The sequence below is a fragment of the Coffea arabica genome, chromosome 7e (assembly GCF_036785885.1).
Source record: "Coffea arabica cultivar ET-39 chromosome 7e, Coffea Arabica ET-39 HiFi, whole genome shotgun sequence".
In the NCBI taxonomy this organism is placed as follows: Eukaryota; Viridiplantae; Streptophyta; class Magnoliopsida; order Gentianales; family Rubiaceae; genus Coffea; species Coffea arabica.
In genome coordinates, this window is record NC_092323.1 from 13,600,062 (window position 1) to 13,626,151 (window position 26,090).

Below are 26,090 nucleotides of genomic sequence, written 5' to 3' on the forward strand. Positions count from 1 at the left end.
GAGAAAGAGATAGAGGGAGTGAGTGAGTGAGAAAAGGGGGGAAAAAGTTAGTATTGTGGATGGATAGCGGTCAAAATTTGAGATTTTTGTGGTTAAGATTTAGGATTAATGTGAAACGTTGGAAAAAAAATCTAAGGGGATAGTGGTATTAAAGATTTGAGAAAATATATAATAATACTCCATTGATGATGTAAAAAAATATCATACTATTATGATACTAGTACTAAATTCACAAAATAAATTTACTTGTACGAATAATGAGGTGGGCAAGAAGCCAAACTTTAAAGAAGATGGTTGTTGAAAGGTATGAGGTGAAACAGTACAAACAGAGGCACCGTCACTAGCTATGATATGACCACTTTTCAAAAAGCCCCAGTTAATGCCTAAAAAATTTGTACGTGTGTATAAAAGCGATATGAAACGGACAAGTCAATAATGTATATCATTATGCTTTACTTCAAACTTAATTCATTGTTTTCTTAAATTAAAAGGGCTACTTTTTTTTTCTTTTTCTTTTTTGATACTTCATTTCAAATACTACTACTAGATACTAATTTCTTTATTTATTAAAGTACTACTCTAATGCAATTGGAACCTACGTAGATTTGTAGCATTTTACAGCACTTTGTAATTTTTATTGTTTATAATAATAATATTTCAGTTCAATAATACACAAATAAAAATAACTAAAAAAAATCTCATCTATACAATATATTAAATATTTCAAAGAAATTTACAGTAAAATTTTTTCACACGCACTGTTACAGTAAAATATTTCAAAAACAGTTAATTCAATATTTTGATCCTCTTATTCTCATTTACTATTCCCCTCTAGTCTAGTTAATATAAGTGAGGATATAATTATTATTGAGTACGTCCAGCAAAAAACTACGAGAATCTTTACTTTACTGTAGCTTTCATTAATAACAAGAAGTTGCAGAAGCAAGTGAAAACAACTTAACAAGCTTTGACCAAGTCAGAGAAAACTTGATAAAAACTTCAGAAAAAAGAAAGAATAAACTCTAGTGTTATTATTATTGAGAACCTACAGGGAATTCAGAGAATCTCATGCAGTCGTCCTCCTCCACTGATTTGTAGGTGGAGAAAATGATTATGCATCTCTTGGAATTACCTTGCATTATTAATTCTCTATTTCCTTTTCCTATAACTTTTTATACGAAGTACTCCGCTACTACTACAGCATTCATCTATCTTGCTTCTGTTCCATCTCATTCGTAACACACTTTTCTTCTTCTATACTAAAAGAAATGGAAAGCTCATAAATTATGGATGGATCAGTTCAACAAAAACACCTAAAGTTCGCTGCAACTATCAGAACTAAAAAAGGTCATTGTTAAAGTTTTCTGTGTATTATTATATCTTAGCCTTTAGGTAGCATTAAATGTTATTTAATGACACTTTAATTACTCACAAGTTGCTTGTATTATATAGAATCGGGTAGAACAGACTTCTTCAATCTTCATCATTCCTGCTTCGTTTTAATATGATTTTACTAGCAATCTTTCTTTGTACTACATATATTTTACGTACTTAATTAAAGATTTTGCTGGTTTTTGTTTGTATTCAGCCTACCAATACCAAACCACAAAACCCTAATCCTACACAGCCTCACAAAATAGACAAATCTAATCCCATATGCTGCCATAATTCAGGTCTACCATGACTACACGTAAATGTTGCCCATTGGGAGGTGGCAAGCTGCTGAACCCTACATTCCTAACCCTCCAAATTCAAGGAATTTACAGTTCTTGATGGTTACACACAGGGACTGCAAATGCACAAAAACCCGCATATCTGCGTCTTTCTTGAGCTGTGCTATATCTCCATCACGACCTATATTTGTACAGATACTTTAGAATTCTTTTCTGCAGGAAAAGAATCCAAAATTAACGAAACATGCCTCGAGTTTATGTTGCTTGCTGCTCTGAAACTACTCCAGAGGTGTATAAATTAATTATATACTGTCACCACATTCACGGTGATATTTTTTTTTTATGTATGCGGGCATTATATTCATTCATAATTGAGAGAATTTTTTTCATTATATCGTAAATATAATTTTTAATTAAATTTTATATTTTATCTCATATATATATATCACATTATAGAAAGTGCTACGATACAATCTATTTTAAAGCATTTCTCCGTATAATTTCCAATCCAAACAGACTGAAAAACCTGTCCTGATCAAAATTGCTAGTTTATTTCTCATTGAAATATCTGAGGTTAGATATGTAGGGATCACAGAATTTTCCACGTATACGTATACAACAGTGCATGTAGGTAAGTGTGGATTGATTGGACCTCCATCGTTTTCAATGATTCTGTACCTTACATGCACATAATTAGAGCATGCACGTTTTGATCTTGATCGTTCGATTGATGGGATTCCATACCACCCCTTTTGATGAGTTGCAGGCCATAATACCAGCTCATAGATATTCTCCCTTTTCAAGTACTCTTTGAAAATTGAAGCCGTGATAGTTATTGTAGCAGTCTACACAGTCTATACGAGAATAAAGGAACATGGAAGCCAAAAGAATTCTCAAAATTATAATGATGACGAAGTGGATAACGCATGATAAACTTAATAAAATAAATCAGTTCAGTCTCATATATATATATATATATTGCTTTTGGATTTCTGCCTTAAAACAGATTAGCAGACCTTCGTACAAAATTTCATCTGATCAATGCATTACTTAGGAGATGCAATTAATGCAAGAATGTGCTTGATAAAACTGAAATTTGAATCCGTTAAGTTGTTGAATTATTAAGTATTAAATCTAATACATTTGAATGCATATCACATTCAGTGATAAATGAATAGCTTATCACATAATTTTGGGAGCAAGTTTCGTCTAGAAAATTCAGTGCCACTTACTTAATTCAAATGTTCAATTTTTGCTTATCAAACGGTCTGAATATATTAAAATCTGATCCATTAAGTTTAAGTATTGAATTGAGTTATCAAACATGACCTAAGTTTTCCCTACTCAATAATTTTCACTTTTTTCTAAATTTAAATGTGCTTATTCGAATTTTCAAACAAGAAAGATGTGTAACATCATTTTCAAATGATAATAACAATTTAAAACGATTGAAGAACAAAATGATAGGCTACTCATTTTCTTGGTCGGTGTTATCCAACCAATTGTCCATTGGATTAATTATGATTTTGAATTTTTTTTGCAATGTGTTACCGTATTTTTCTTTGACTTGTACGAGATATAAAGATAATCAAACAAAATGTGTTCAAAAGAAAAAAATTTTCCCCGTTCTAGATGGTCAGTCAAGAAGTTTTTCATTAGGCTCCCAAGTCCCAACCACAAAAATACTTATAAATTGCCAAAACGTTCTCAATGGATGAAATTACTTTAGACATATGCATGAGACATCCCTTTCACTTTCCTTTATTGGCTATTAATACCATGCATGTTCTATGTCTTTCATATGATACCAATATTCTTGGTTTTTGCGGGCACCACGTATTGATTATGATATATATATATATATATATATATTTTCACAAGTATTTTGTGAACGAAAGCTAGGAATTCTTGGAGTGGAAAGCAGTTATCAAAGAAAGTAGTGGCGCAAGAATAGAATTTTTATTCTGCAATTACCACGCACAATTTGTATATAGTTTATACTAACATAAAGATATGCTTCTCCAGCATAAGATCAGAAAAGTAATGTGAATCGACGAGGAGGAGAAAAGGTAGGTAGAGAAAGAAAACAAATAGCTGGTTTTCAAGGTTTTTTTTCCCTTCTTTTTTATGTTTTTTTGGCTCGAAGCAAGCTGTTGCTTGTTTGGATTACCAGTTTTAGGAAAAGATTCAGCTAATGTACTTACCCAAAAAAATAAAAAAAAGATTCAGCGAATGTCTTGGGTTGATTCTCTTGACATGTACCCACAACCATCTTTCTAGTTTCCATATATCATATCACAAAAAATATTACATAATTTTTTGCTTAAAAACTTTTTTAAAAACACAGTATAGTAACTTTTACAAGAGGAAACAAGAAAAGATACTTAAGAGTCGAAACCATAATTCTCATAATCGCTGGATTAACATTTGAAAATCTTTAAACCTTTCGCCAACATATTTTTTAATCCATTTTTTATCTCACATATATCAAATCGTTACAGTATATTTTTCTACAAAAATTTATAAAATAGCAATCTAAGCGGGAATGCTTCTATCTTCTATACACGAGATCTTGTTGTTGCAGAACGAAGAAGAGAAGGTGTTTGTTCCTCGGGGTTCTTGTATGGCCGTAGTTGGCAGGTGCAATGCGTATTTTGCAGTTGTCGAAGCAAATTGTCAATGGTCTGCATTTGTTGGCGGGCCCGATTTGTTCGATCAGGAATTCTGGATATTGGTGTAATGATATTCCGACCGAGCTGCCACGCTGATGGAAAAATAATCTCTCATAAACGTGCCATGACAAAATGTAGGATTCAGAAACAGCTAAAATGATTGGGGACCAAAGTTGAAAATTCAAAAGGTATATTGCCCTAAGTTGAAATTTCTCTGTTGTGAGTAGTTCTCGTGTAACATTTCTGTAAATTTTTGTTATCAGTTTGCAAATTAAAATCATCTTATGTTGAGTACGTTAACTTGTATCATAGTATAGAGCCAAAAAAAAAAAAATTCTAAAGAAAGACCCCAAATAAGACCCTTAACATGCTCCAATTCCATTAATTCAGCTCACAACTCCAGAATGAAATAATACCTCTATCAGACCAGCATGAGATGATCTCAAACATTATTGTTGTTTATTATCATAACCCGCTCACATTCAACAAGAGCAGATGCCGCTTTCAAGTGGCATTTGGTTTCCATGTTTAATGCAATTGAATTCCAGCCCCCCCCCCCCTTTATTTTAAAAAAGGGATTAGAATTCAAAACCTTTAAATTGTGAAGCAATTGAATTGCAGCCAATACGGTCAATAGAGTTGCATTATTTCTAATTCTTGAACAAGAAGCAATTCTTCAGAACTTTTCCCTGGCTATCAAACAAAGGTTCTTCTTTTTTGAGACGCAAAATAAAAGGTGGGCTCGATGTTATTTTTTTGTGAGAGTTTAAATTTTTATAACTAAAGTCTAGGCCATTCAGGAGATTAGTTATAACTTTAGAACTTTGTAGTGTGTTTTTTTGGTGTGCTTATGGTTATGTATAGAGTAAAAAATCATGAAAAAGTAAGAATATGCTATAGATAAAACTTTCCCACGAATATGTAGTGAACAGACAAATAGAGAACGAGGATGCACATCTCATTTGGGCAAACCATTGGCTAATTCGTGTGAGATACTCAAAGATTTTACGATGAAATGGAAATTTCTACTGAATTTTACGGTTGAGACTTAAAATTTGATATGTCCGACATATATCCAATATCTTCTTGCATCTTTTTTTTTTGTTACTATTACATATGCTATTTTTTGTTATTTCCAAAAGAAAATATTAGGGCCCTGTTTGGTAATGCAATTCAGCACTTAAATTTAATATTTTCTATTAATGTGTTCAAACGTGTTTGATAACCAAAAAAAAAAAAGAAATTCTTAATTAATTAAGTGGTTTTGGATTGGTTAGCCAAAACTTACTCTAAAAAAATAAGTGATAAGCTTTGTTACTTATCGCTTAATGAAAAACATGCTTAAATGTTAAGATTTTAATACTTAACAATTGAGTAATTTAACAGATTTAGATTTCAGATGTCAATTTTATCAAATGTGTGTAGATGTGGTTTTGTTAAGTAGAGAGTTATATGTATAGTCTCATCATATATATTAATGGAACAGGAAGCAGTAAGGGTATTGTGATGTAGTAGGTGAACAAGTCACCAAGAAGATAAAAATTTCTAACTCAAAGCTTTTTCTTGAGTGAAATCTTTTTTGTATTCAGATTCAGACTAAGTATAAAAGGTCATGATCTAATACAATGGTGTGCTTTGAACGAAATGCACTGACGGATAAGAACCTCTGCGTGATGGTTGTTTGAATTTAACTATTTGTTTAGCTTCAATTTCTTGTCCAAGCTTTTGCCATTGAAAAAATTTGGATGTTGTATTATTAGGGTTTGACTAAACAACGGGTCATTATTATGAGAAATAGATAAATTTAATCGTTTGAAAAGAACCTTCTGCCACGTATCATCAGTAAATCCTTTGCCGTATCTAAACAATTTAGTTTAATTATTGGTTTCATTTTGCTCAAAAATACCACGGTGAAGAATGTCTTATACTTCTGTCCTATAGTTCAGTCATTTTGAGCTATATCAACGAACGAAAAAAGGCAAAAGATGATAATGACCTTATTTTCGGGTGTTTTAGATTTTGTAAAATCTGATTATAGAGAATAATCAGAATCAACGAACGTTACTCTTTGGATGATTATAGATTTTAACTTTTTTTGTTATTAAAAAATTTATAATCAGAATATACAAGCAATCAGGAACATTGCAAAAACTAATTATCCAAAATCAGAATTTATAATCAATTAAAAAAATCAGCTGAGAACGGATCCAATATCATTTTTCAACTATACTTTTCTTTGCTATCTATCTAGTCATCAACTTTTTACGTTAATAGTGCATAACACGTATTTTCATTACTAAACATGGTTAAATGAATCCATCCCATACTCTGAGACAAATCCACCGAGAATAATGCAATTCTATGAATCATGTCATCTAAAAATCCATCATTTAGCAAACGTCGATTTTGGAATATATTTTAACTATTCAAGAGTCTGAAGACGTGTTTGGACATAATAAGCTAACCAGTTTTGAAGCACAAAGCATAAGCATGTGGTTAAAATGCTTATGATGGTATAATTACAAAGCAGCAATCATTTGTGGATACTATGTCTTGTTTTTCAGAAAAAAGAAAAAAAAATGAATGTGGGGTGACAACCAGCCCAAAAAGAAATTCTCATGTTCCAATAAAAATATTCTCCATATCAGAATTTCTCGAAGAAAAACCACGATAAGGAATATTTTCACTGTACTTCGTCTTTTTCTTTTCCCACCTTTTCTGGTGGTTTCCCCTCTGGTGTCATATTCCATGCCAGCCAAACATGGGGCAAATCAAGCACTAAAGGAAAAATAAATTGTAAAAAATATAAGAAAATAAAAACACACTTTTCTTTTATAGTTGAGTATCACATAGGAATTACAATTCAATAATATTAATACAAATTAAGTCACAAACAGAGGGATGAATATAAATTAACATACGGTTAATCCTAGAACTTCTAATCTTTTAGACCTTAAAATTAACAGAAATTAACCGTAACAGCTATAATCTTTTTCTCATAATTGATAAAATTAACAAAAAATTTAGTCAGCAATATTTACTAAAAAGCACGTTCTTAGAATTTTTTTTTTTTTTTATTGAACTAGAAGTAAGCTCCAGCAAAAGGACAATTCTTTCATTTTAGTAGTGCTAGCTAGACAAAACTTCAAAAAGAAAAAGGTTCCCAATTGAATCCAGTCCTCTAGTTTAAATCATACAGCTGCCAATAAATTAAACTACCGCTCCCAGCCAATAAGTTAGAATTGATTGCAGACACACGCAACCATAAAAAGCTAAAAATGATTGAGACTATGAAACTTCTGGCATATTTCCTTGCTGCAACTTATAATAGGAAAAGAAAAGGTTTGTTTGAATTGATGGGATTTGAAGGGATTTTCTCTTCTTGTGTCCAAATCTAGAACACGTCAAGATGGTTTTCTTGATCAAGCATTTACCTAACCCCAATAAGCCAATTTAAATTTTACTACATCTTTTAGAGGATTGATTGGACACCACTAATTAGCTTTTTATCGTTTTCATTTTTCCTTACTTTTGACTCTACATAGACATTTGCCCCAAAATTTTTCTGCATATATGTTATTATTACGATTAAAAGTCAACGGGAATAGGATATAATATTCACGGGTTGTTTGGTAAAAGATTAATTAATAAAAGAAATCCAACTAGGTAACGAGTCAAATTGACATGAGAGCATGTAATGCTCTTTCCTTGATCCATTCAAACGAGACAAATCACATTCTTTTGTTATTCCCGTGAAAGAAGATAATGATGTCGATAAAAAAAAAAAAATTCATCTGCAAGTATGAAAATTACTTTTCATTCCCTTTAGACATTGTTTTAATGTTTGGAACAAACTTTAATAGAGATAGATTGTAATTTCTGCTCCTGGAAATAAATAATAGCACCGCCAACAAACAATTAATGAAAAAAAAAATCAAAATCTTTTTTTCATAAAAAGCTAAGCTCATTGCTCTTACTTGTCTACAGAACCTTCTGTTTGGGATTATGCGGCAAGCCAAGCGGTCCAATTCAATTCAAAGACGTATTTTACATTTCCACGTTTTTTTTTTTTTTTGAAAAGTAAGAACTGTAGTAGTTAGAGCTCATACGATTTCCGTCCAAATTGAAGTGATGATAAATTCTTTCGAAGGCTACAACCTAAAAGTCGTCTCCTTGATGAAATGTGTCATTGATTGCATAAGTATTACATAACTTAATTGGTTTCTCTATTTGGTACAGGATAGGATACGTGAATTCATTAATTTTGAAGTTATCATTCACCTCCGAATGGCCACGGTTTCACAACATACCATCTATTCTTGTTTGAAAAAGTGATACTTGACCAACTTTTATTTTTTTTAAATGTTTAGGTGGATTCGATTTTAATCATCATTATGGTCCATAAGGCAGATATGTATTTGAAATCATAAGTCACTTTTAAGATTTCTTATAGATTGCCTACCAACACATTTCTCGTATGGATAGCGAAATTTATACACACGATATTTTATGAAAAAATAATTTGTCCATAACTTGTACCGGCACTTAACCAACTTTTAGACATGCAACAAAATAACCCTTGTATCGTTATGCTGGACTCCCTAAAGGTAAAAGAATGTGAAATTCACATTCTTGAGCATATCCATCTAGAAAGTGGATACATGGTATTACGTGGTTGTGATAATTGCAACAAGCAATGTAATACTTCAACTGAGTTGAACTTCACACGATGTAATTTCCCATTTTGGCTGGATATGCTTCAATTACAGACGGATTCAAATTTGTTCTTTTGTTTAGAAAAAAAATAAAGAAATAATTAGTACCCTATTCAACAGTCAAGAACCCAATGATATCAACTTGCTACACTACAACATACCAGGCCATTTTTTTTTCCTTTTTTGGTAGGAAATGGAGACTTTTACTTGTGAAGAAATGAAGTCCTGTTCCAATTTTCCTGAAAACCACGAAAAAGTGAAGCCTAAAGTACTCATAATTAAGTACTATAAAATATCGTATTGGACCTACATGGAATCAAAAAGCTTTGGAAACAGTAATGATCAAATTGTTCAGAAAAGAAAAATGAAGTAATTCGATAATAGCATAATCAAGATTTCGAATAAAATTTGGTGGTCGTTGAATTATTCACATGGAGAACATCTGAATCAATAACGATCTAATCAAATCTTGCAAAAAAAAAAAAAAAAAAAAAAGAACCTTGGCAAAACAATCATGTAGGAGATTTACTACTTGAATCTTTGTAAAAACATTTGGGAAAAATTCACTTTTCGTCCTTAAACTTTGACCTCAGGACACATTTCGTCCCCAAACTTTTGGATACATCACATTTAGTACATGAATTAATTATTTTGGGCTACATTTAGTCTAAAAACGGTAAAATATCGAGTTTGGATGGAGAAGGCTGACGTAGCCGTTGATTTTGACTGAGAAATTGTTTTTACTTAACGGCCACATGCCAAACACATGACTTTCTCCATTCAAATTAAGCAATTTACCGTTTTTGGACTAAATATGGCAAAAAATAATTAATTCATGTACTAAATGTGGTGCATCTAAAAGTTTGGGGATGAAATGTATCCTTAACTCAAAGTGTGGGGACGAAATATGGATTTTTCCCAAAAACATTCTATCACACGACAAGCCATTTTATGGAAAAGAAATCCTTTCTTTGTGCTAAACTGGTCGCTCATTAGTGAAGTATAGTGTTACTTATATGCATTAATTAAAGATAGAGAGTCCCAAATAGTTTGTAAGAGCAAAAAAAAAAAAAATGGAGCACATTTTGACTTAATAGACAACATTAACCCTCTATCAATATTATTTTCACTAAGTTTTTGGGATTAAAATTGTGGGGAAATTCCACTTTTCATTCTCAAACTTTAGATTAAAGACACATTTTGTCCCCAAACTTTGTAGTGCAACATATTTAGTACATGAATTGTCAATTTCTGAACACATTTAGTCTTTAATCTATTTAAACAAGAAAGGATCACATGACCAACACGCAGCCGTTAAGGAAAAAAATCCTAAAAAAAAAACTACCGACTTTTATTGGCTTAATTAGAAAAATATTACAAAAAATATTTTTTGCCTATATTAAATTTATGTTAAAAAATTACAAAAATTTTCTTTCATGAGCATATTAAAAAAATTACAAAAATAAATTTTACCTATACATGGAGAAAAGCCATAAACTAAACTACTGGTAGTTTATGGAAAATGAAAGAAACCCACAAAGAATCCCATGCACAACTGGTATTTTTTCCGTTCTTGGAGAACATAAAAAAGAAACTATAAAGAGGTAGTAATCTTGGACAAAATAGAAGAAAAGCAATAAATAGGTGATAGTTTTTGTACAAGATAAAGAAACAAAAAATACTAACTATTTATGACTTTCCTCTATTTTATCAAAAAATCAACCCTACTACTGCAAAATTTGGTAATGAAAATGTCTTAGTTTGGTAATTTACTTGTGTATACAAAGGGGCAGCTCAATTAGTCACAAAAGGCACTGTGAAGGTAAAGAACTATATTAACAAGCCAATCATGATCGTGTGCTGGTCACGTTACCCTTTTCTATCTAAATTGATCAATTTGCCATTTTTGGACTAAATATATCTAGAAATTGATAATTCATGTACTAAATGTGTTACACCACAAAGTTGGAAAACGAAATGTGTCCCTAGTCCGAAGTTTGGGGATGAAGTGTGGAATTTTCTCTACAATTGTCCATTAAATTAAAATTTGCTCTAATTCTTTTTTTTTAAAAAAATTTTGACAATATGATACCTGCCAATATTGTGTTCTACTTAAAAGGCTAACATATAAAATTAGAAAAAAAAAAAGGTATAAAAGTCAAATTACGCCTGACATCAAGAAAACAACAAGAGGATTTTGTCAAAGTTTCTGGCACTCTTGCAGAGATTGGGATGGTCAAACAATTGCCGTTGTCCATGGGATAATCAAACCTTGGATGCTTATAATTATTAGCCAAAATGCATGCAGAACAATTTATGAAACTATTGACCGTGAAGGTTGACTAGGTTGGAATATACCCTTACAACCAAACCGGATCCTAAGCTCTCTGTCTCTCAGTGTCCATTGATCTTCATACATCCACCTGTAGTTAGACTTTTGGAGGGTTGACTAATACAGCTTCTCAGGTCACGGCCTTGAAACTAACCACTGCGATGACTGTGGTTGGATCTTGGAGGCAGATGAAAAGTCATTTTGGGGAACTAAATATAAAGTCCTTCTAGATGATCTATTTCTTGATCCTCAAAAGGTTGTGCATAGGCATGTCATAAAAGAAAATATCCAAATCCAGACCTGCAGTACTCTTTTTTTTTTTTTTTTTGTCGACACAGGGGTGTTCGGGTCAATTCTTACGGGGTCCGACTAATCCCCTACGGCCCGGGAGAGGAGGCCCCACTCCACACCGAACACGTTAACAGCGGGACTCGAACACTGGACGAGCCAGGAATGTCATCATACCCTAAGGAGGGGAAGCGGACCGCTCGAGCTATCCCGTGGAGGCAAAGACCAGCCACGTAGAGTGGCAAGTTGTGGGAGGCAGGGGTTGAACCCTGACCTCCAGCATCCCAAAGAAGGGGATGAACACTGGACCAAATGGCCAGTGGCCAGACCTGCAGTACTGATGGATGGATTTTACCACCAGTTTTACATACCTGGAAATTGCAAAAGAAGACACAAGCCACATAAAACATGATACAAACTTCTTGTTCAATAGAAGAAATATACTATCACAATTCTGAATAAAGACATGAGCCAAGATCAATGCTGATAATTTCAACGATTATGCATTCGACAAGATGTTACGGAGAGATTTAATTCAATGCTCTCTAAAAAATCCTATACATTTTCTCACGTCAAAATTATTAGTTTTTTTTTTCTAGTATAACAATTGCATATACTTTAATCATAGCATAAATCAAGAAAATGTCAATTTACAAAACATGTAAGTATGTGCTCTATTTGGATTGGGTCTAGATGTGGACCTATCAAAGAACTACATCGAACGAGACATGTGATGCTCTTTAACAAGTCTATGTCCATAAAGTTAGATAAACCTCAAAGCATAGAATAGTCTTTTTCATGACCAGCCCATTTATAGTCCATGCTTTTGAAGTTAAGACCCTTGTCCAGTGGCTCATCCTTGTACTATTATACTAGTAATTGGTTATGGGCTGCTCAAGTCTCTCTAATATGATAAATGGCACCTAGGGGACCCTTAATTACTGCAATTTTATGGTGCTAATGTTGTAAATCAAATTGGGAGTCAATTACATGGTAGATTTGCTCCAGTCATTAACGATTCTTGAAGAAAATTCTAAAAGAGCTTCCAGCTGAAGAGCATCTAGATACTACTACTTAATATTGATGATTCAGCAGCCAAATGGTTAGTTGCATATTTTGTCAAGTCTGTAGTTGAATCGTGGATTGGCTTTCTTTTGTATGTATTCCTAGGCATTCAATTGCTTCTTCAAATGTTATGTAGGCATAGATTGAGCACAAAAGATGTGTTTTATTATTTTTTATTTTTTTATTTTTCCGCCTCAAAACGTTAAAAGATTTTATTAATCAACTGTAACTTTATAATATTTGGACAAAAGCCCAGCTTTCCTAGATAGAGTGCTTCTACACTAGAAGATAGGAATGATTCTCTTCTCATCACAAACTATAGTTAATGCATAATGCCTAAGATTTATCCATAAATTCATATTGTTCATATTATATAGACAAAAAGAAACACATATGAAATAGATTATCAAAAGAAGGATTAGCAAGATGGGGATTTGTGATTGATACATAGTGTAAATAAAGCATTATTAGCAAACACTTGGGTAGACCTGATCTATATCGATTATGTGACTCAAATTTTGTCATACCATCTCACTTATCCAATAATTGAGGATGTGGCAATATTTGGACTACATGATTTACAAAATCAGGTCTACCCAAGTTTTTACCTGCATTACGGAGTCTGAATCGTGTGATGCATTTGTTCTCTTAAACTTATGCATTGGTGTTCGTAGTACTCCTGAAGAAGGTATTTATTTATTTCTTCTTCTTCATGTTCAATTAGACACTTTGAATATCATAAATTAGTTGATTTTAAGAAAAAAGAAAAACACAAACAACATATTAATATGAAAACAACTATGGGCCCATGTATTGTGAGCCCGATGTCTCGCCGATGTGGATTTGTCCATTGACATTAGTGCTATACTGGAACCAACTGGCTATCAGGCTCTGAGGTGTTGTCATGGTATAGGGGAATTATTTACAAACTGTGAATCAAAACTGGGCTCAAAAGGATTTGGACCACAAAAGGCCCTTCTGGAAAAGAGCTTTGCCGATTTCGGACTCTCGACACGTCACTTGAACGCGTTTGAGCCATGCAAATTGCCAACGAATTTCATTTTTTCCTTCTCAAATTTATTTATCGATTTGGAATAAAATTCCAATCTTCAACTGCAAAATTTTGTTTATTGCGTAGACTAATTAAGCTGATTCAAGAGAACATTTATCAAGTGAAATTAAAGAAGACAAAGAAAGATGGGAAAAGGTTCGTTAAAAGATAGATTGAAAAAAGATAGGTCGCTTGTTTAGTAAAATGGAGCAAAGGAGGAATATTTTTCCTACATTAGAAGATCATCAGACTGCACAAAAACATGCAGAGGAAGCTGTGGAATCCCATGCCAAACTCAGGGAAAATACCAAAGCTGTAATGAAGGAGTTCAAGATGATCCCACCAAGAAGCCATTTCTCCAATCTTTTTTTTTTTCGATCTATCCACCTGTGGCCAAATGGTCAGCCTATATATGCAAACTGAAATTTGCATTCCCCTTTTATTTATTTCTTAGATTAGCTAAACTGCTGCACTTGTAAGATTGCATTTCGATATGATTTTGCTCATTATGTCAAAGCTCTGTGTTCTCTTTTTGTGATGTTGAAATTGACTTTATGAATCTTGTATAGAAAAATGCTTTTCTCTTCCCTGCTTTGTTTGTCATGTTGGATGAAAACCTTCGTGTTGTGTAGCAATGCTCTTTTGCGTATATGTATATGTATGAGAAATGTTAACAAAGTAATAGTAGTTATTATGTTTGGAAGATGAACAATTTTAAGACATGCTTAGTGTATAGAATACAGAGAGCCAAAAAGGTTTACAATGGGATCTGTGGAATCGGGTACTATAAAAAAATTACATTGACAACCAATTAAGGATAGCCTTTTTTCTTGGAAAAGTTAGAAAGAGATATAATTATATTTCTCCACATACAACAAAAAAATTTTCGTTAATATTGACGGACTTGAGGGGGTTGAATGCAATTTTTTCTTGAATTTTTTGCAACTATGAATAATTACCCTAAGATCTTTTTTTTTTTTTTTGGGTTACTCAGTATGGATAGTTACAGTAACGCACCTAGTTTACATTAAAATACTACTGATTGACATTTCTGTGCAGGTTTTGGATGCATTGCAGAAGATAGAAACTGAAGAGGATCCAAGTTTGAGTTATAGGATGGATTGTATGAGTGCATTCTCTGCGCTTGCAGCAGTGCATCACGTCCTTCTTATTGGTGGAACCCTGAAGAGTCTCTTGGACCAGCTTCATTGCTCCATGCTTATAGATGGATTTGTGACAGGTTGTATACAGAAATTTATTAAATACAAATGTGCCAGAGACCTATATAAGGAGTTATAATTAGATAAAAAAATGATGTAGTATACAATGTGACACCTGTGACCGAATTTATGCGATGGAAATTTATGGCATCGCCTGTTTTGACATCATTTAGATCAGAGATTTGATCTGTCGTGAATTCATGATTGATTGTTTGTATAAATCAAAGGACATCAAAATATGTATGTCCTGTAACAATTATGACCTCAATTGTTGTATGTATAACCTTTTTTTTGGCATCTTAATTATAAATTTTTGTATGGCATTTTTGCATGAACTCTTGAGATAAATGATTGTTCTTAAAATTCTAACACAATATATATATATATATATTTTTTTTTTTCTAAAAAAAATGATCTACAGTGATTCCCCACTTATTTCTCTTCATGACTTGAACCTGTTACCAGTCAATCTGTTACAGGTGAAGTGTTCTATTAACTAGGCATGTTTCGTTGTCAATTCTAGCGCAATGCTGAATTGTGTTCTTGCCTCTCGCAGTCAAGACAGACTATGCAGATGAGAGGCTGCAGGCATTGACAGAGAATGACAAGCGTTTATACACCGATGCAGGACTATTAAGAACTGCACAGCAACCGACGTGTCCTAAAAGTCTGAATCCAGCAAATGCCATTAACAAGATGAAGACCAGACATCTGGAAGATATACCAGTTGAAGAAGGTGAAGATAAACCTCAGCCTTCTCCTATTCTACAGGCCTTATCATGCGTCTTCTCAACCATTGAAGCTCAGATGAAAAATATGTGTTATGCTAATCAACTACAAAGTAGGTGGTATCAGTCTACACTTGATGATCTAGTTCTGGAAATAGTTGGGTTGGAATAAGCTTTGACTTAATTGACTTCTGTCCCATTGAACATGCATGTGAAGGCGAGTTTGAGTTTGACCTCTGTCAGCCAAATACCAAAAAGACTAACCGAAAAACAAGAAAGAAAAATCAATCAATTTAGTCGAATGGGAATCATCAAAATAACTCATAAAGTCCAACAATGAACGCTAAGGGTCTTTCTATGTAATACTGAATTATGGGTTCTCAATATTCCCATTTACATTGTCATGGAAGGGATAATGCAAAACAAGTTTTCTTTTTTTCTCGTTAATATTTTTCCACATAACCAAAAATAATGATAAATCTACTACACGCTCTTAAAGTTGGATGCATGAATACATGTAAAATTTATATGTGAAATTAGTTGTCATCCAACGATAATAGTATAAACTGTATATAAATTGTCAGCATACATAAAATTAACTCTAAAAATGATGCTAATTTAGATATTGATAGATTCGCATCCTCATTGGTGCCATTCTTTTGAGGAAGTGCATGAAATTAGAAGCTAAAAACTTTGCTATTGACATTGCACATCATTCAACTACTGTATTAGGCAAATATTCTAGGACCTAAAATAATAAATAGGCATCACCTCCTCTTGAAGATAATAACTATCTATCTAAATTTCATCGAAGTTTCTAAATCTTTTTGTCCTTAACAAACTACTGATATTTTTCTTAACCTAAAAATCAGGGCACATTTTCTACTAGAGGATTATCCACAATGTACTCTTCTAATAAAATTGACGTGGAAACGAATATACTACTCTCTTTCAACCCGCAAGCATAACCCGGCCTACTTCCTGGTCTTACCAAATACTACCAGGCTCAGAGAGGGAAAAGAGCTTGGACAAAAAGAAACTAAAACGACGTCGTCAAGGAGCGGTACCTTCTTCACATGCCCATGAACCCCGTCTTTTCACTCATAAAACCCACTTCAAATTCATTTCTCTTTCTCACAAAATTTACTGCAAAATAAAGAAAACGCCACTTACCCATGTGCCAAATTTGTAAAAGAAAGTAGAAAATTGAGAGGAAAAAGGTCAATGTCAATGTCAAGGGTTATCTTCCCCTCCTTAAGAAATCGCTCTGCAGCATCCTTTAATACTCTGAAAAGGTATAACCATCACGTATCTATGTTGTTTTTTGGCATATTTGGATAGATTTTTTTTTGTGGGCATAGTTTATTTTCATGTTTAAGCATGTGGGCTTTGTTTAGTAATTTATTTCAGGTGATTATTTTTGTTTGTTTGATTACTCTGCAATTCAACTCTTTAGTTTTCTTCTGGGTTGAGTTTAATTTTCAAGCTTTTCTGAAATTTCCTTAATGCATTATGGCCAAGGAGGAGTTTGCAAAGTCTCGTTGGAGATGGGCTCATTTAGATTTTTAGTCGATTTTTCTTAGCTTGAGCTGTTGAAAATGTGAAATGGTAAATCTGAAATAATGGAGGCTTAGAACATACTAAATAGCATGTATATTATGAGGTTTGTTCGTTTGATTTAGAAGAGTATGAGATTCCAAAGCAGTATTCTGCATGACTTGTTGGGCAATGTGATTATTCTGCATGACTTCATTGTTCTGCCAATCCTTGAACGTTTGCTATATTTACTGATCGAATCAACATAAGAGATTTACAATCGATTATGTAAAAATATTCATTACCCTTATTCTCTCTGTGTAGATTATAGATATCAAAGTTTTATGGTCTGTGCGGTAAGATTGAGAGACATGAAAGCATATTTCATTTCAATGATAATGAATGCGTTTAAGGAGGATATCCAGTACTTATCATGTTAGGCATTTTGGCAGTGATTTTTTTTTTTTATTATTATCTCTCTGGTGATATATCACAGAGGAGGTGGATTATTGTCAAGATATGTAGAAATAAACTGATGATGAATTTAGTGTTAGTGGACTTGAATAAGAAATGGAGTATTTTATTACTGGTCAGGTTGTCAGCTTTAAAAGCTATCGTGCTGAAGGATGTCAGATGGATGGCTAGAAATTGCCATTTCCTGTTTAAGTTGCTGATGAAGGTTCTTTGTGGAGGCAGAGACCAACTTACTTGGTTTTTCTGGGATATCATCAGAAATTTCATTTTGCCAGTAATTTTACTAAATTTTTGCATGACCTGGATGAGCAAGTTTCTTATGGTTCAATCGGAACATTTCAAAACACGTTGAACTACTATGGGAGACTTCTGCAGGATATTGAAGAGAGAATACAACTCTCTGGGTAGAGATGTCCCTCTGATTCACCATTATTCCTGTTCTCGTGATTTAGTACGCACAAATTTTCATCTATATATAAAGCTTGAATGTTTTAAGACTTGGACTTGAGGCTTTTGGTTTTAATGAGGAACCTATGCATTGTTTTTTGTGTATGTACGTGACTACTTTTTCACTGTACAATCTTGCTTCTGACATTGATGGCGTGTCAATTTGTTGATGCATGTTCATGCATATATTCAAATTGAGTTCAATTGACTTTTGTTTATACAGTTGGGGCTCAGTATGTGCAAGAAAAGTGAAATAGTCTAATCTTGAGGATGTTTGTTAGAGTTATTCAAATGAGACAAAATGTTGTGGCAGAATGAAGTTGTAAAACATAAATCCTCATCTAAGCTTGCAATTCTTCTTTTCCTTCCTGGGATCTCTCCCTCTCTCTCTCTCTCACACACACACACATACAGACACACTTGCCATTTTGCACACACAGTCTGACCAACCCTGAACCTCCTTGGCACATTAAAGCTAATGATATTGTTTCTTTTTATACTGCTGCAGGTTTATTCCCTGTAAGAGTTTCCACTCTGGCAGATGTTTGCAATCAGCAAAGAGCGCAAACTCTCCTCCTTTATTGCCTCCAAAAACCACGACCTCTCATTCCTGGAGACCTTATATAGTTGTATGCTAATTAACTTGCTCTTTGCTTTGAAAACCTTTTATGACTGAACTTTCTTGCTTTCTTTTAATTCTCCAGCTCACACATCTTTTTATTAGTTTGTTTCTTCCCTGCCATTTTATTCACTTAGTCTTAGTTTGTCTTTTGCAGCCTGGTGCTGTTTTGGCTGGAGTTGGTGGTCTGGCATTTTTTCTTCACTACAATGACGAGAGGAGGGCCATCCCTAAAGGTTATATTACTTCCACATTGTAATCACTTAGAAGTCAGAAACTGAAGTTCTTCTCGTGCATTTTATGAAATACTTGCCAAAGGATTTGTATAGCTCGCTAGGTGTTAGTATTGCAGTTGTAACTGTTGACCAAAAAAGGTATACATTTGTTTGTGTGTGTGCGTGAGAGAGTGTGTGTGAGAGAGAGAGAGAGGGACAGATTGTGTATGCTCGCTCTTTCTCTCTCTCTCTCTCTATTGGTTGTTTACCCATCTTTGCACGGTGTACAACACATTCACAAACTCTCTCTCTCTCTCTCTCTCTCATAGTTTATCTCTTCTATTTGCATAGTTGAACTCTGAGGGCTGTGATGAACGTGTCAAATTTCTATTTGTTATTTAGGTTGTAAGCTAGTTTAGTGATGAGTTATGGTTATGGGGAATTTTTGGGAAGTTTGTTGATGATGACCTGCAACTGGGACAAGTGATGATTTGGCCGGTATCTGTTGGCTTTTCTGAAGGGAGGCTTTAGGTATGTTGCAATCTGTTTTAACAATAGGTGATCTGGAGATTGGGACTGATCTGACTTTTGCACCTGTAATTTTTTTCTGAAATTTCAATTTGCTCCCTCAATATTTCAAATGCATTGGCCTTGCTGTTATTATAAAGTTTCATGGACCATAAGATCATCATACAATTTCATTATTCTGAACTTTTGATGGAACCGAGTAAGTTGGAAACGAAATTATCAAGTAAACAAATTGGTTGGAAATCAATCTTGACCCATAGATGGGATGGTAAACTAGCTCAGAATAGGCTCATAATGCTTCTTACCGTTATTTATACTATCTGTTCACATATCAGTTGGAGTTTAGAATTTGTCTCCCATTCATGAGAAACTTTGGTTGCTGGGGATCTAACTTATAAATCACATATTGTGGTATTATATCAGTTTGAGCACATATTTCCAGGTTATGTAGATAAACATCAGATCCTTGTGCATAAGCAGTTGATGCAGATATTTATCAAAATCGTCTTTCCGTTTGTTTGAATCAGGCCAGGGTGAAAAGTTTGAAAGAAGTTCCATTGAAGGGCCAATAATTGGTGGTCCTTTCAGTCTAATTGATACTGAAGGTCAGGTGGTCACAGAAAAGAAGCTTCTGGGTAACTGGGTTCTTCTCTACTTCGATTATACTTCTTCTCCTGATGTTGGGCCAGCGGAAGTTCAAAAGATGGCCAAGGCTATTGACATTCTAGGTTGTATTCTTTTACTTGTACTTTTATTGAATTATTATATTTTGAAAGACGTTAACCGCTAAACTTTTGTATTCTTGTTGTTACAAGATTCTAAACAGAATCTCAGGGTTCTACCCATATTTGTTACACTGGATCCTCAACGTGATACCCCTTCCCAACTGCATGCTTATCTTAGAGGTGAGTTTTTCCTGTTTGTATTTTTTTTTTGCTGTTGCTATATTCCATTCCTTGAGCTTGATAAAGTTGTTTGTATTCTGCCATGAAGGTCTATTAATGTGCTGTTAATGATTAAGCTCCATGTATTCTACTTGTGTTAAAACTCAATTGCAGAGTTTGACCAAAGAATTGTGGGACTGACGGGACCAGTTGCAGCTATTAGGCAGATGGCACAAGAATACAGAGTGTATTTCAGGAAAGTTGATGAAGAAGCAGACGATTATCTTGTTGAGTCTTCCCACAACATGTATGCATCGGGGTTTCCTTCCTCTTTCCTGACCATCTGTGTTGTTTGTCTATTGTTTTCTTTTCAGTCTTTATGACGTTCTTAATGAGTCCAAAAGTTCGACAAAGTTAACATCAATAAACCTCAAACAGGTACTTGTTGAATCCAAAAATGCAAGTAGTAAAATGCTTTGGAGTGGAATACAATGCAGAGGAATTGTCAGAAGCCATATTCAAGGAGCTGAAGAAAACTATAACATAGTCATTCTGATGCATTCTTTTTGCGTAGGAGGAACATCTGACTTGGATAGCAATCTACTTGTCTTCTCTTGCTCAGTTGAAAGGCTGTTTACTCTTCCCAAGTTCCATTGTATTGGCATTAGAAATGATGGATGTCTCAAACAGAGCTCCATATACAAGAGTACTAGCGAATCATTTACTAACCATTCCCTTAAGTTTTTTTTTATGAGGTTACACTTCAACTGGCACAGAAAGAAATGATCTGAGATGGAAAGTTTATTTGTGCAATTTTATTAGCGGAAAGAGTGTTTTTGGTCAGATCTCTGCTCTCCCTTGGTTGTGTTTGCATTGTTATTGTTGGTATTATTTTTTGGGTGCGAAAGTGGATAATTAATGTTAAACAAGTAGCTCAATCTTTGCAGTCTGGAACATCCGTAAGCCCCTACAGTCATACATCCATCCTCGTTATGGCAGCATCTGGGATCGTACCAAAAATTTCATGTAGTTGGCAAATCAAATTGGCATCAAGAACTACAATTTGTATGTATATATCTTTTTGTTGTGGTTATGCTAATAATTGCTACGATGAATATGTGGAGTGTGGAAAGCATGCCTTCCCCAGCTTCAAGGAGGATGTAGGGTTGGTATGCTACGCCAAAGCTTTGTTGACAGATTTTGAGAAAACAAATGACCTTTGCCTTTAGCAATCATCCGGATCTCCAGACATTGCAGTCAGAAATGCCATTTACTACTCCAATGAGTAATGCACTGCGGTTTGCCATTGCATCCCCCTCGCGAGATTTGGAGAGTTCTCAGTCACAGAATTAGTATAAGCTGAGTTGTTTAGCATCTATCAGAAAGTGTAACTTGTTTGTGTAATTATGAATTTAATTACGTCGGAAAATCCTATTCTAAACCACGGTCCAACTCATACAGATACAAACTAAATGATAATCCACCTATTTGATTTTAGCAATTCTCATATTTGTATCTATCGTTTAAAAATATTGGAATGAATTATCTTGATTTTCAATCGTTTTCACACACACATACACACCTAGATATTTGACAAGGGAGTTATTTTTTAATCGATAATTTGGGTTTTCCCGATGAGAAAGCCTTCCTTTGTTGTCTTGGGATAAAGTGTGAAAATAACATAAAGAACCAATTGGTTTTAGCTGGAGTCTAGACGTGAGAGATGATATACGTTCAGTTCTTTATACGTGAAACAAGAAAGTTTTTTAAACAATTTGATTAACTAATAACCTTTCGTTTTCTTTCTTTTCTGCCATGCAACTTATCTCTTTAAATACAAACGTGGAAATCTAGCCGAGCGTATCCACAATGCATTAGGCCTAAGGAACCAACAACAGAAGTTGTTGATTGGTACGAAATATCCTCTTTTTGAGTTACATTCGTCCTCATCCTCTTTTGTCTTCTCTTCCAGTCTGGACTCTTATTTGTTAGTTTAGGTTATGCTACATAAATCCGGCCGGAGCAGCCCCTACACAATTACTGGTACCATGACCATCCTATTATGGTCGAAAAATAAAATCGGAGCTTTTCTGGGATTGAACATGGAGGAAGAATCTTCAAATTACACCGACATAATTTTCCAAATCTTTTATCGTTTACCTGCTAAGACCCTAGTCAGATTTATTTTGCTACGCATGCAAGTCATGGCAAAACCTTATGACCTCTGACCAAAGTTTGATCAACACTCAGGCACCCCGGACATTGTTGCTGCACGGTTGGATCGAACCAGAATACTGCTCCTGCGAACGTATCCCTAAAATGCATGCCCAGAGAATCGCAAATGCCGATCATAACTACACAATCCTCCACAATGATTTACTCTACCTTAGCCGGAAAGTGTATCTCTTAGGTAGCTCTCGAGGGCTGTTGTGCTTTGAGGAGGGGTGTGGATGTGGTCTCCAGAGATTATTTCTATGGAACCCAGTGCGCTTTACGGCAATGCAGATTGTTATAATCACCAAGAACCACTAGTAGAGATCACTGGATTCTTGCTGTTGGCTTTGATTTTGATCCCGTGACTGAAGAGTGAAGACAACAAAATCGTCATAGTATGTGGTGTTGGAAACACTATGAAATGGTTGCAAAACTAACTAGAAAAGGTTTCAAATCGTGATTACAAATCACTTTCCTTAAAGCTTCATTCGTCCATTATAATGTGCAAAAGACCAAGGACGAATATCCTCTAAGATAAAATGAAATTTAATTGTAATAACTCTGCACTAAGTTGTTACAATCCCCAAAGAACTAAGAAGAGAAGAGTAGAAAATTTTCGAGATTTGTAGACCTTGATTCTGCCGCAAAAAGGTCTCAAACTGATCCATATATAGAATTTCATATCCCTCAAATGATTATTGAATGTTTGAAATTGTTTGGAGATGCATCCCTTCAAATGGCGGTTGAATCATTTGAAACTCAAAAGGTTGCAAGCACAATTGTAGAAAGTTGTTAGGTGTGACTTTTGAAATTGAAAATTTCTTCAACAATCCCCTGCCTTTTTCAATATATTGAAAATTTCTTTATGGATCACTGAAAAATTCTGATAATTTGTATGCATAAACAATGGTATCTTTTGATTGAACCACTATCTTAGTGTTAATTGATTATAACTTATTAATACTACTTGGTAGACAAGTTTTAAACTAAGAGTATAAGCAATAATCCACATAAATTAACACACACATAAATTATGTGACTTGTTGCATATACTTTTGGTTCAAAATTTGTTTACCAAATAATATTAACAAGTTATAATCAATTAACATGAACATAATGGTTCAATCGAAAGATACCATTATTTATGCATGGATTATCAGAATTTTTTAATGATCCATAAAGAAATTTCAATATATTGAAAATGGCGGGGGATTGTTGAAATATTTTTAAATATTGAAAATCTAGACAGAATTCTACAAGTAGATTTCTGTGTTTCATTCGCAACTTTTCAGGTTTCAATCGTCATTTGAAGAGATACAACTTCACACATGTTTCTAACGGTTAATAACTATTTAGGCGACATGAAATCTTATTTATATGGATCAATTTGTGGTCTTTTGGTTGCACACAAAAATATCTACAAATTCTAGAGAAAGTTTTGCTCTTCTTTTCTTTGTTCTTTGGGAGTTGTAACAACTTAGTGTAGAGTTTTTGCATCCAAACTTCATATTATTCTAGAGGATATTCGTCTTTAGTCTTTTGCACATTATAGGAGACGAATAAAACCTTAAGGAAAGTGATTTGTAATCAAGATTTGAAACTTTTTTCTTGTTAATTTTGCAACCATTTTATAGTATTCTCTTTGTTGTTGTTCCAACATGTGGTGTTGATATGACACCACCACCTGAAATGGTCTATGAAAGGTACAAGGTTGGGATATATAGTCTTATGAACCATTCTTGGAAAACAAAAAATAATCAGCTATGGTGCTAATCCTACGCCCAGAATAATGCCATTGTGGGATTCAATGGGACTGATCCTTGATGGATTTCTTTACTAAATTATAGCAGGGGGTGTAGTTCTACTGGATTCAATGGATATATGCAGGGGTGCAGTTTAGGTGAACGCATTTGACATAAATCGAGAAATACTTGAAACTATTTTCGTTCATTCCTGATCATGTTCCTATTCAAACTTACCATAGGCTTAGGCTATTCCAAGGATACCTTTCTATATCTGGATTTTACTAGTCCAAGTGTGTGTGAACTTTGGGTGAGGCAACAATCTCTGTTCCTGGGTAAAACTATTTGCCATAACTAAAGATACTTTGGATATTCAGCCTATCCTTAGTACAGCCGATGTAATGCCATACCAAAAAAATTCTGGCGACTATTGCGTCGGAGCCTGGTGGAGCAACTGAGAGAGGTACACCACTCAGACGTTCTGTTCTGTATCATTCGAAAACTTGAACTGGAAGGCTCGAAAATCTGACAAATGGAGGGATAAAATATGGTACAAATATTTTCTAGTTGGCAATTTTGCAGAGAGCTTAGTGTCCATTGTCCCACCTGGTGAAAAAGGATTTCCTGTCTACACCCCAAATAAAGGTGGCTCAGATAAAAGAGAAGAAAAAAAGCAGAATGCCAAGAACACTTTCTGCATAGAAATTATTTGGTTGCCTTCCTTTATGTTTAGGGATGAGTCAAGTACATGCTTGAGCATGTAACTTGTTAAAATTTTCTGCAGTCACATGATGAACAGTTGAACAGCTGTTTGGTTAGATTGATTGATTGGTTGAATTGATTGCACATCAAGAATTTAATTTGATTGAATTGAATGTTGGATACTAGTACTTGTCTAACATCATGGTCTGTGCCCTTCTACACTCAGGAAGGAGGGGTCTGTTATGAATTTGCCATGTATTTCAGAGAGTCTACCCTATAAAGAACAAGGAAGACGGGCAAATCCATGTTTATCACTTATTATTTAAGTCGTACGTCACTTAATGTAGAACAATATTTAGTATAAAATTATTCCTATTTCAAATGAATTTTTGTTACTTGTTACTCTGTAGCAATAGATAGCTATATTCAGTTTCCACTAGGACTGCAAACGAGCCGAGTCGAGTCGAGTTTTGAGCTAATCGAGCCGAGCCTCGACTAAATTTTACCAAGCTCGAGCTCGACTCGAATCAAGCCAAGCCTCGAAAAAAATAAAAAATAATTATTTTATTTTTTTAAAAAATAAATAAAATAATATTTTTTTCTTAATAAATAATAAAATATTAAGGATATATACGTAATTTTACTATGAAAATAAAAAATAAAAAATAAAAATATATAATATACGTAATTTTATTATTAAATAAAAATAAAAATAAAAAATAAATATATATACTCAAGCTCGCGAGCCGGCTCGCGAGCTAACGAGCTTAATATTCTGAGCTCGAGTTCGACTCGAGCCGGCTCGAGCTCGACTCATTTGCAGCCCTAGTTTCCACACAGCACACTAAACCTGGACCTTTGCACATTACTATCTTAGTGACTTTAAAAAGTTCACTTAAATCTTGCAATTTTAGGATTTTAGCCCAATAGTGATTAACTTTCAACTGTTAATTGAGATTTAGAGTGGCATAAAGGACTAAATCTT

At 33.9% G+C, this 26,090-nt stretch overlaps 1 protein-coding gene across 2 annotated transcripts; it reads left to right on the forward strand.

Annotated features, from left to right (window-relative positions):
• Positions 1-16,702: 16,702 nt before the first annotated feature.
• Positions 16,703-21,290, forward strand: LOC113701140 (protein SCO1 homolog 2, mitochondrial). Of its 2 annotated transcripts, none has more exons than XM_027221653.2 (7): positions 16,703-17,039; positions 18,710-18,830; positions 18,964-19,056; positions 20,091-20,291; positions 20,379-20,468; positions 20,622-20,754; positions 20,886-21,290. In XM_027221653.2, exons 2-7 carry the CDS (start codon positions 18,743-18,745, stop codon positions 20,992-20,994), a joined length of 714 nt encoding a protein of 237 aa, XP_027077454.1. In that variant the 5' UTR covers positions 16,703-17,039; positions 18,710-18,742; the 3' UTR covers positions 20,995-21,290. The 2 variants fall into 2 exon arrangements, with proteins under 2 accessions (XP_027077454.1, XP_027077453.1); XM_027221652.2 differs by having other exon boundaries at positions 16,705-17,039; positions 18,978-19,056.
• The last annotated feature ends 4,800 nt before the right edge of the window (positions 21,291-26,090 follow it).

Excerpts from the sequence above, each read along its gene's own strand:
- LOC113701140 (XM_027221652.2), top strand. The coding sequence starts at position 16,969 with ATGTCAATGTCAAGGGTTATCTTCCCCTCCTTAAGAAATCGCTCTGCA. Across the intron at positions 20,292-20,378 it reads CAAGGCTATTGACATTCTAG|ATTCTAAACAGAATCTCAGG; the intron begins GTTGTATTCTTT and ends TGTTGTTACAAG. Across the intron at positions 20,755-20,885 it reads GTTGAGTCTTCCCACAACAT|GTACTTGTTGAATCCAAAAA; the intron begins GTATGCATCGGG and ends AACCTCAAACAG.